At 47.8% G+C, this 11451-nt stretch overlaps 1 protein-coding gene across 1 annotated transcript in view; it reads right to left on the bottom strand.

Moving 5' to 3' along the window:
* LOC144146914 (uncharacterized) overlaps positions 1–10742 on the bottom strand; it is a 30383-nt gene extending 19641 nt beyond the window's left edge. Inside the window, exons 1-3 of the mRNA XM_077678878.1 lie at positions 10587–10742; positions 4314–4372; positions 749–850 (exon numbers count right to left, since the gene is read on the bottom strand). Of these exons, the coding sequence (XP_077535004.1) occupies positions 749–850; positions 4314–4372; positions 10587–10623 (198 nt within the window). The 5' untranslated portion in view covers positions 10624–10742. The remainder of the gene's footprint in view (positions 1–748; positions 851–4313; positions 4373–10586) is intronic.
* Positions 10743–11451: the final 709 nt, after the last annotated feature.

Below are 11451 nucleotides of genomic sequence, written 5' to 3' on the forward strand. Positions count from 1 at the left end.
TCACCGCAGAGCTGTTTAGGCCGACAAAAATTTGTTCGGCCTAGGCAGAAAACCTCAAGCGCACGTGAGCGCTTGCCGCGCGGCGATCGCCCGGCTGCGCGTGGGCTCGCGCCACATGAGGAGCTCCCAGCCTCGTCGTCATCGTCGTGTAGAGTGCCAGGGGTCCGCTGCGCCGATGACGATAACGACGAATTTGTCAAGCCATTCTTTCAAAATCCATACGTGGGACGGCCACCAGACCAGCTGACGAAGTGTTGGCCTACCGAGGCGAGGCCGCGCTACAAGAGGATTTGCCTAACGCGGCTGCGCCGTCGGAAGACGACGACGAAAGGGATGACGACGACTGGTACCGAATAAAACACTGCGCATACTTTAATGGTTTTTGCTTTACAGGGCCGTCTAAAACGGCTTTGCACTGTTGCGTCCGGCTGCTCCCTCTCTCGCGGGATCCGCTGTGAGTGAGAGGAGAAGCTAAGCCTATCCGCAGCTCCTCTGTTTATTCTCCAGCCTTGCACCACTAGCACAGGCTGCGCCATTTTTTGTTTTAAATTTTTCTTCGATCCTCGTCATTCTGCTGGCCTTTTATCTATCGAGCCTTGTCTTTCATCCATCCCCTTTCCCCCTCAACATAGTTCAATGCCAGGAAAACCACGTGACGTATACGTTTGAGTCATTGCATACTATACAACCATCCAGTGATGCTTTTTAAGCAAGGATTGGTGACGCACTTGGCGCGTTAGAGCCTTACCGAACAAAGAACTCCATCTCTTTCCGTGCTCAGTACGATAGAAGGCAACTCGAGGAAGTTGATCTTGATGCACAGGTAACGGCACGGGATCACTTTACCGCTCTGAAAGACGAAAGAAACCAAAACATTTTCGCTCTCGTCTGAATGTAAATTTGTGTTTAGATAAATTTGAAGCGTGTTCTGCTCAGGTTTTGTCAGTGAGTAAATGGTTGACTGCCTTTTAGACAAAACACAAGACGCGGATGTGTAACTTTCAAACGCATTAACTGTCGGACCACAATTTCCATCTCCTGATGTCACTTGAATACTAAGGTGATCTCGATGAATAGATTGTTATATATTGACACGAGGCACCGACAGGCGATAACAAATTATGTGGTTATGGGGGGATTTGCCCCAGGTTAAACGAACGGGGATTGTGCGAGGAGGTCCCGTGGAAGAAGAGGGCGAGGTGTGATGGTTGTGCTTCCCTCAGTGTGTACCAGCGGCATCCAGCCTCTGGCGTTTTGAATATTGGAAATACATTTTTCTACGGCATCCTCGTCTCACAACATCTTGTGGTGGAGCTGCTGGGTTTTCTGAGAAGACGGAGCTTCTCAGCGGTCGCCAGATTTCGTTCACCGAGCTTCGCTCGGACGACCCAGCGGCTACTGCAGCCATGACAATTCCCGTTCGTTGAACCTGTGGCAAATCCCCCCATAACCACACAGTTTGTTATCGCCTGTCGGTGCCTCGTGTCTTCATAACACCCGATGGTCTGTACCAGTTCAAAGTGATGCCATTCGGCCTTTGCAACGCTCCAACCACATTCGAGCGCACGATGGATTCGCTGCTCCAGGGCTTCAAGTGGTCCGCCTGCCTCTGTTACCTGAATGACGTTATCGTATTTTCTCCCTCATTTACTACCCACGTCGAACGCCCCTCGGAAATTCTAACTCTTTTCCGACGCGCCGGTCTTCAGCTGAATTCCTCCAAATGCCATTTCGGACGTCAGCAAATCACAATCCTCGGACATCTCGTCGACGCGAAGGGGGGTCGTCCCGACCCTGATAAAGTTCGCGCAGTTCAGAACTTTCCAGCGCCGCGATCGACGAAAGACGTTCGAAGCTTTCTCGGACTTTGTTCGTATTTTAGACGCTTTATCATGAACTTTGCTGATATTGCTAGACCCCTCACCACCCTCTTGAAGAAAAACGTTCCGTTTTCGTGGAGCTCCGAGCACGCCGCCGCTTTTACCGACCTTATCTTCGTACTCACCCACTCTCAGCTTCTGGCTCACTTTGACCCTTATGCACCCACAGAGGTACGCACAGATGCCAGTGGGTACGGAATCGGAGCTGTCTTGGCGCAACGACAGGATGGTCTTGAGCGGTTTATTGCCTATGCCAGCTGCCTCCTGTCCCCCCCAGAGCGCAACTACTCCGGAACGAGAATGCCTCGCCCTCGTTTGGTCTGTCGCCAAGTTTTGCCCTTATCTGCATGGCCGCTCATTGAGAGTCATAACAGACCACTGCGCGCTGTGCTGGCTCTGTTCGCTAAAAGATCCGGTAGGCACGTTAGGTCGATGGGCATTGCGCCTACAGAAATATATACATTCGACGTAAAATACAAATCTGGACGCTTGCACCAAGATGGTGATGGCATGTCTCGCCATCCGGTCGACCCACCAGTCGCTGCTGACGATGACGACGCAGTTGTTCTGTGTGCTATATCTGGACTCCTCCACATTCAGGAAGAACAGCGCCGTGACCCAGCATTACGATAGATCATCGACAAAATTAACTCTGCGTCACCTGACGCGTCGACAGGAATGTTCGTGCTACCCGATAACATTTTGTATCGCCGCAATACCCGTCCTTTACGGGCCGGCACTTTTGCTCGCTGTCCTTGCGCATTTGCGCTCCACTGTCCTCCAGCTGCTCCACGAAATGCCTACTGCTGGTAACCTCGGCATTTCTCGCACGTATGAACGCGTACGGCAGCGTTTTTTCTGGCCCGGCCTGTACCGTTCCGTCCGCCGCTACGTCAGGTCTTGCGATCAGTCAGTGTCAGCGCCGCAAAACGTCACACGCTACGCCATCACGCGTGCTTTGCCGACTAGCTGTGCTACTGATGTGGCAGATTTCCTTCTTCACGACGTCATTCTCCAGCATGGGGCTCCACGTCAGTTGCTCACCGACCATGGCCGTTGCTTTCTCTCACAAGTCGTTGACGACATCCTCCGATCCTGTTCTACTAAACATAAGATAACTACAGCGTACCATCCCCAGACTAACGGACTTACCGAACGCTTAAATCGGTCCTTGACCGATATGCTTTCCTGCTACGTTTCCGCTGATCACCGCGACTGGGATGTCTCGCTGCCGTACGTGACGTTTGCGTATAATTCGTCGCGGCATAATACGGCTGGGTATTCGCCGTTCTATCTCCTTTATGGCCGTGAGCCCACCCTACCCTGGACACCCTCATGCCTATGTCGGCATACCAGCCCTCAGTGCGATCGGAGTACGCCTGGGAAGCTATTTCTCGCTCTGGCCTTGCTAGGCATATTGCCGAAACCGGCTTTGTTCCTCCCAAGCTGATCAGAAAACTATTTATGACCGAAGACATCGGGTGGCGCACTTCGCTCCGGGATCCCTTGTCCTCCTGTGGAAACCTACCCGCCGTATCGGCCTTTCTGAAAAACTTCTGCCCCGCTACTGTGGTCCCTTTCGCGTCTTGCGCCAAGTTACCACGTAACGCACGATATCTCCCCTGCGGCGTCGACACCGTCGAGTCACGCTACTTCTAGAGACATTGTACATGTTGTACGATTGAAGCCATATTTTTCGCCCGACACTGTAACCCCATAGCGCTGCGATGGCGCTCGTTCCGCCGGGGAATAATGACACGAGGCACCGACAGGCGATAACAAACTATGTGGTTATGGGGGACTTTGCCACAGGTTAAACGAACGGGGTTTGTGCGACGAGTTCCCCTGGAAGAAGAGGACGAGGTGTGATGGTTGTGCTTCCGTCAGTGTGTACCAGCGGCACCCAGCCTCTTGCGTTTTGAATATTGCAAATACATTTTTCTACGGCATCCTCGCCTCGTAACAATATCTTCAGTGGAGGAATGTCCAAAACCCCTGAGAGAGCACCGGCTATGTTGTGCAGCTACAAGGAAGCCTAAAATAAAAAAATAGAAAAAAAGCATCTAAAAGAGTAAATAGAAACCGGGATAAAAAGCGACTTGAAAAACATTTTATTGTCTTTTACATGCACCTGGACTGTCTTAAGCCTATAGTCGCATGCTTAGATGAATAAAATTACCGTTTAAAGCATAAAATGCTCTACATTGGAGCTACTGCTAGTACCGAAACAGTTTGACCTAGAAAGACAAATATTTCATAGTGACAACTTGCGCTTCCTCCAGGAAAGCCTAAACTTTTCGTCTTCGCACAATACGTCTGCAAATGAACGGAGCTTGACTACCATCAAGTGTATCCAGCTGTCTGTCTCGGTGGCAAAAAGTCGCATGATTACATTATAGCATGGCAGGAGAGAGCATGATATAGGAAACTTACAATGACATCGGGAGCCAGGCGAGGACAGAGTGCTTGCAGCTGGGGCAGTACAAGTAGCACTATGGAGAGAAACAAAGAATGCTTTTAGAATTGCACAAGAGCGAGTATGAGATTATCGAAATAAAGGTATTTTGTTCGTTATTAAATCTTACACACATGTGCGCGCTACAGCATACAAATGAATCCACTGCGTGGACTTAACAAAAACGAACAATAAAAATGCGTATAACTTGTCCCAGATATCTCCCCAAACTGCAATTAATTCAATTGCAGAAAAATAACTTTCTGGATTTGAAGTCCAGGACAAAACGAATTACCTGAGTTACATGACAATTGAGCTACCCACATCTTTGCCTCCGTATATGTACGTTTTCAGCTAAATTCCATCAGACCAATGGGGAGATAAGATCTCAGTGTACTTATCCACAAATGTTGAGGAAAACATGACGGAAAGAAAAACTTGGCTGGCGATTACAGCACTCCGTAATCCGAAATTTGTGTGCAGCGCGAACTGCAGACTTCTCAGCCATAGCGCATAGCTTTTGTGTCTCGGGAAGTGATCGCGTGATCAGCGAACGCACGGCAGCGCGCGCTAATCTGCCGTTATCTCGCAGTGTGTTTTGGCCGCCGAGCAAGTTGTTGTAAATCGTGTTTGAACCTCCCGCGCAAATTTGACGGGGTTCGGAGGAGCCACGCAACAAGGAGGAAAGAGATAGTTGCTTTATTCAAATAAAAAGAGCAACGAGGAGGACGCCGAATGACCAACGGCCGTGCATCATGCAGCGCGTGCTGGGCATACCACCTTCCCCCTCACACTTTCCTCAGACTTTCCTCCTTCGTTTTCCTTTTGTTCTGGGCGTTTCGTTCGTGCGTTAGGTTACGAGGTGGATGAAGCTGCCAAACCGCAGTAGCGGACGCTTAAGTGCTGCGCACTGAAAAACAAATACTCGGCTGCACCTTTCCGAAAGGTTGTTGCATTTATGAATGGTAAAACATTCGTAAGAACTGTGACAACTGCATGGACTGCGTTTAGGGCAGAGAAGGCGAGGGAAACTGTCTTCAAATTTTGTTTAACTAGTGAACCCTGATACCGTTTCTGCTAGTAAGAGTTAGCGGCAAATGAAAGCGGAATTTCGCAGCACCATTTTTAGCGTTTTGCGCAGCGGAATTTAGAAATCTTGTGTAGCTGAAATATAATAAACAAGAAGCAACCAAGCAAAAAAAATACTTCACTTAGTGTTTATCTTGTGGCATTGGGGGGGGGGGGGGGCAAATCAGTGAATAAAGTTTGACTGCTTGGTAGTGCACATTAAGATACATGTCCATAATTTCGTAAATTGAATGACCCTGCTTGTCGCAGGCGGCGCACCTGTGTGTGTAAATTTTGTAGGTGCGAAATTTATTTCGTCGACCTATTCATGTTTTGTGTTTTAACTTCAAGTCTAAAACTTCGGCGCTATTCAAGGATACCTTATTTCACATCTTTCGACCCTCGGTCGAAGCGTACCGTGCCTACCAACAGTACGCTTTGTTAAAGTTATTCAAGAACCTGGCGCATATTTTCTTGCATACAGAACAGAAGTAACATTTGGAAACTTACAGCTCATCGTCTACAAAACAATTGCATCATAACATTTATTTATTTGGAAGGGCCCACGAACAGCACCAGGCTTTTTTAGTTGTGCTCTATACGCCTCGAGCACTGCCTGTAGGGGCGCCACTGAAATCCCCCTAGCGGCCCGTTTCCAAAGCAGTCGCGGGAGTCGCTGGCCCGCTCACCACTGGCGCCGTTGCTTTTGAGGCGTGTTCGCGACTGATATTTTCCGTTTGCATGCGTTGGAAATACATATTTATGTGGTGCAGTCACTCTTTTCGCAAATGTGGTGTATTTACGAGAGTGTAAATGCATCTGACACGATCTTACTGTGGTACATTCGGTCCGCATGAGCGCCAGGTGTGTGTCACAAGCCGGCGTCACGAAACCGGCATATATGCATGGAGCTGATTGTAATTCCACTGCCCTGAAACTTACTAACGGTACCTCCGTAAGCAGCATTCGTTCAGATGCTCATGCTACGGCTATACAGTGTAATGTAAATCAGTTTCGTGTGCGTTCATAATCTAGTGGAGCACTCGTACCTGACATCCCTCCAGTTACGCTTCATATATCGAATATTGATCGCTACCCTGGACAAACCAATGTGGCATAAATTTCACTGACATTCTACGCAATAAGTACGATGGCTAATGCAAAATTACGTGCGGGAGTCAGCACAAGGAATTTGCGGCTGGGTTGTCTCGTCGCGAGGTGAGCTTTCCCGAAGATTTATCGGTTACATATATCCTCCGCTTATATCCACGGCCGTGGCTAAACGCTTCTTCGAATCATCATCCTATGACACAGGGAGCCTGCAGAACTTAGCACGAAAGTGAAATCAGAGGGTCTTATCAGATATCACATTCTTCCAAGGACACCTGTAATCGCTTGTGAGCTTCCCTACTGTATACTTAAAAAAATGTGTCCGCCGAGTGATCAACTGTTCGTTAAAGTATAAAAACAAAATATAGGTGAACGCGCAGCTTTTGTGTGATTACTAAAACGGTAATTCCTTGATTTCGCTCCGCATTTGAACATAACGATTATTAAGCTCCCCCCTCCTCCCCGTCCCTGTCTTGGAAAATATCAGTGCATTTTGCATCTAGTTGGTCTAGTGAGTTCAACCTTGCTGAAGGTAAGACGAACGTCTCTAGGATTTCAGAAGCTGCACTCTGTTTTTTTCATTCCCGCATGAGCTATTACATTGCTTCCGGACTTGGGAGACCATTTATTTTTCCGTGGTTTCATTAACTCTCCTTGGTCCTTGCTATAAGGTGAGAGTGGGCACATATTTAACGGCCCGCAGACTAGGAATATACCTAACATTTTCGCGTGGCCTCTATTTCTATAAAAAGGCACAAGTTATTGTTAGGTATAGGTGATAACCTCCCCGAATGATATTTTTCTGCGACGTATACATTCAAAACAAGGCCGAATTCTTCGTCCGCACTGCAAAACGAAAACAACCTCTCACTGTGCCAATATTAGGTCTAAACGAGGCGTCAATAGAATTCGTTTGCGCCTGAGATATTCGGAGATGACAGTGAGGATATGCCGCTGCCGTCGCCGACGCCCATAAGGGCGGCAAAGAAGCGCGCAGTACCGCCTCCCCGGTTAGCTCTTGTTGGCGTCCGAGCACTCTAATCAGGACGCAGCTGTTTTTTTTGTTTTTTTGAAGTGCCCCAAACGTACTATTTGCTTACAGACATCACCATAACAAGATGTTTAGGGCGCGGAAAGGCAAAAAGAAGTGAAAGCGAAGCAAAGCATTGCATGAGCCCCTATCAGCTGCGCAGCGGACATCCCGTAAGCACCGCGGAGAAGCGGCGGCAGGCGGCGCAGCGATCGCGAAGCTCGAGGCGTATAAAAGTGCAATAAGGCACATACTAAACAATCTATTGGGAATAAGTAATATTGATTAACGTGACGCATAAGACAGCTATTGCGCAGTAAAAATTATAATACAGTGACACACACACAAATAGACAGAAAGAGACACACCCGCACATGTGCACACGCATGCACACGCACTCCCACACACACGCGCATGGGCATGCACATGAACGTTCAAACGCATGCGCCGCGATGCGCCCACACGCCCACACGCACAATGCGTTACAAATCTGTAATGTTGCGATAAAGCGTGCAGTACGGAATAAGGCTGCATGATGATGTTAGTGGTGGTGATGTTCATTAACAGGCGGTCCTAGCCTTGCGTGGTATGCCGGCAATTGCTTACCGATCAGCCCCTTTTTACCGCTATGCGAGGGAAATCACCAGGTGTCACTAAAGCTTGTGTCTATCAGAAACTGGAGGATCAGGAGCATAAAATCTCGCCTTGTGACCCAGTGGCCTTTAGGGAAAATGACATCGTCCAAGAAAGCAAGCGGAGTGGCTCTCCTTCGAAGTTCTTTAGACAAAGCTTACCGCTCCGTCGCAAGCTCTCGGAAGTCCACAAAAACCGACATCCCCTGTTACACCACACGTTGGGCACAGAGGTGAAAAGATAACGTGAAAGATAAGATAAATGAAGCCACGCCTGTGTCCGTGCTGAGTGGGTGCGGATGCGGAGCAGCAGGAATGCTTAAGAAAGTGTAATGTTGGGTGAGTGCGTAGTTAATGTTAAAAATAGCTACAGCGCGAACAGAAACAAGGAGACAGAAAGACGATGGGACCAGCGCCGACTTCCCACTGAATTTAGTAAGAGAAACCTTGCACCTTTTATACGCACTGTTAATGTTAACGCCAGTGAAAAATAAAAAAGACAAAATAACAACAACAACAAAGACAGACATAGAAGCCCTGATAGCACACCACCACATCAACACGGTTTCACGAACTCGGTACAAGCTAAACAAAAACAAAGTTAAGTCATAGCCAATGTACAGCTCGTAACATCAGCCTCTGCTGGACCAATAAAGATTTACTCTCTCTCTCTCTCTCTTTCCCTGAAACATTACACTTTAGGCCAATGCATTGAGCCTTACACGGCCATTGATTGAGGTTTTCCTCGGCTCAGTACAGTACGTCGCGTTCTGTTTCAAGCACGAACTATGACGGCAAATACATTATGACGTTGCACAAAAAAAAACGTGGTGTGACTATCCTCAAACACTTTCTTGGCCGACGCATTCCCTTTTCTTAGAGACCTTAATTCAGAATGGCTGAGTGGAAGCACGAGGACTGTCTTTTTTTCCCCCCAAACCTAAGCGGAAAGACGAAGTTCTTTGGCACAGCATGACCTCGCCCTTCAGTGTGGTATGCTTTTCTACATGACGCTTTGGCCAAAATGGTTTGGCCAACAGCGGAGGGTTGATTTCTGATGGCTTCGCATTTTCGCACCACAGTCAAGAGGTTGTACGGCTACGCCCCTAAAAGTTCGGCAGCCCAAACATAGCAATATTTCAGAAATTACGGCAAATTCTGCGTAGGCTGGGACCAGGACAGTGTTGCTACCCTCATAATATCCGCAGTAAAGGGAGGCAGAAAACTTCTTCGATAAGTATCTCACAATATTGCACACCCCATTGTATTTCTGGGCCTTTTTGTTTGTGAATGCGCTAGTTCCCCATGCCACTGAATGTTTCGTTCCATTGTGGCTGAGATTGGAGTCCAACTATTCAAAAGGTTGCACGAGCACTGCCACTCGCTTCATTTTTTGTATCTTCCAGTAAATATGCTAAACGTAATGTGGGCGTGTACATGGGGAGGAGCTTGGCGCGCACTAGCAAAACATCTGGTAACCCTAACCCTCGCTGTACAAAGTACGGCCGGAAAACCCTCACCCTGCTATGGCTCATGCGCAGCCGCGGCTGCAGTTAGCTCTCTTATATTGGCATTGTTGTATAGGTCGTCAGTACCTTTGTTTATCCTTGATGTGTTTTGTAAATGAAAGCCGATAACTGAAGCAAATAAATGTTTTTGTTATCTTTTTAAGAACTTTGCTTTACTAGAAATAATCGTCATAGGTTTGTGACACTACTGAGGGCATTGTTCTTGTTCATTCTCCCCACTCGTAATGACCTACAACTCCTCTAAAATGTAACAACGATAAAAAGGAAACCACTAGCTTACACTGCCACAAAGCCAATTAATATAGGTTGCATTGCTTTGGTAGCGTGCGCTACGTTTCCATTCCAAGAGCCACGCATGGCGTGAGGTAGTTGTGGGAAAAGCAGTTAAATTATTGCGCTCTAATTTGACATGCACAAAGGCTACATTTTTGGAAGTTAGCCGAGCTGAGCGTGCGACGACAGGAACTGCGCAAAGGGTAGCTGGAGTCAGTATCCAACAGCAGTAAAAGCATTCACCGAGCGCGTATTTCGGCAATTGAGAAGCGCCACTAAATATTGTAGTCCTAGCTTTCTTCACCTATGTGAAATTCAAGTAAACCTGGATATCATGGCTAAGCATTCTTGGCAGAATCTTAAACTGTGTTTTTGCAACACTAGACATGTTTTGTCTTTCATCACAGCGCTTTAAGACAACGACAATCACGAAAAAGAAAAAGGTAGTTCAGCATCAAAATAAAACAAAAACGTCTGTGGTCTAAGAACAGCATTGAAGCAAAGCTGGCGTCCCACGTGGATGGTGCAAAAGACCCAATCACGGAAGCACACTAGGTCCATAGGAAACGTATAGAACCAAATGAATTCAGGCACACTGGCAACCTTTACCTGCTAATGTCAGGGCACTTCTCGCACTGGGGTTCATGGTGTTTCAGTTTTTTTCCAGCTTGCTAGGGCCAACGAGAACACACTCCAAGCTCATAGCAGCTGTTTGCTGCAAAACCTTCAGCCCTGATGTAAGCCAACTGGCAGGATATAGATAGCCGTGTCTGCACGCGCTCTGGAACAGATCGCGTCACTCTCAGATGGATGGAACATTGTCTTCAGGCCGACGAGACCGAAGGAAACATTTTAGTCCTTGCGTCATGGGGTGGGTTGCTCTGGAAGCTTTTTGTGTCCACCGACGCCGCAATTGTAAAAGTGGACGCTCTCAGTGGCTACTACGTCGAAGCCTTCGTTGTTCGCTGTCAAAGGAGAAGATGGTGCACCTTGGGAAATCTACAACTCGTGTGACGCAAATCGTTCGACTTTATGTAAGCGGTAGGGCTTCTACGATGATATCTGAATTTGAGGACAGCATTACAGCAGATCTGTGCACGGAAAGGAGGAATTTCGCTGTGGTCGCTTGCGTGGATCGGAGGGGTTGAATTAGTTATAGACGCGAGTGTATTTAGCGATTTTACTTTGGGTAAGTTGCAGTATTAGCATGAGCAGACTTCCTGTGTAATGCGGACCCTCTCAAACAATCTAGAACTCTGGTTTCTGTGTACTGAGCACCAGCATCCCTTGGTTTGAACATTTTCCACCCAAATCACAGGAGATACTTCTCTCGGGAGCAGCCGGGATATGATATATAGCCGAAATGGGAAACTCATCTAGCTGAAAAAGTAAATGGCCAGAGGAAATTAGTTTTAGTCTATCATGCATGATAACACGGCTGCTCCATTATTCTCGCTGGGCGCTGCCATTGTAT

The sequence above is a fragment of the Haemaphysalis longicornis genome, unplaced genomic scaffold, assembly GCF_048455015.1.
Source record: "Haemaphysalis longicornis isolate Haplotype H1 unplaced genomic scaffold, Haemaphysalis longicornis Haplotype H1 scaffold_7, whole genome shotgun sequence".
In the NCBI taxonomy this organism is placed as follows: domain Eukaryota; kingdom Metazoa; phylum Arthropoda; class Arachnida; order Ixodida; family Ixodidae; genus Haemaphysalis; species Haemaphysalis longicornis.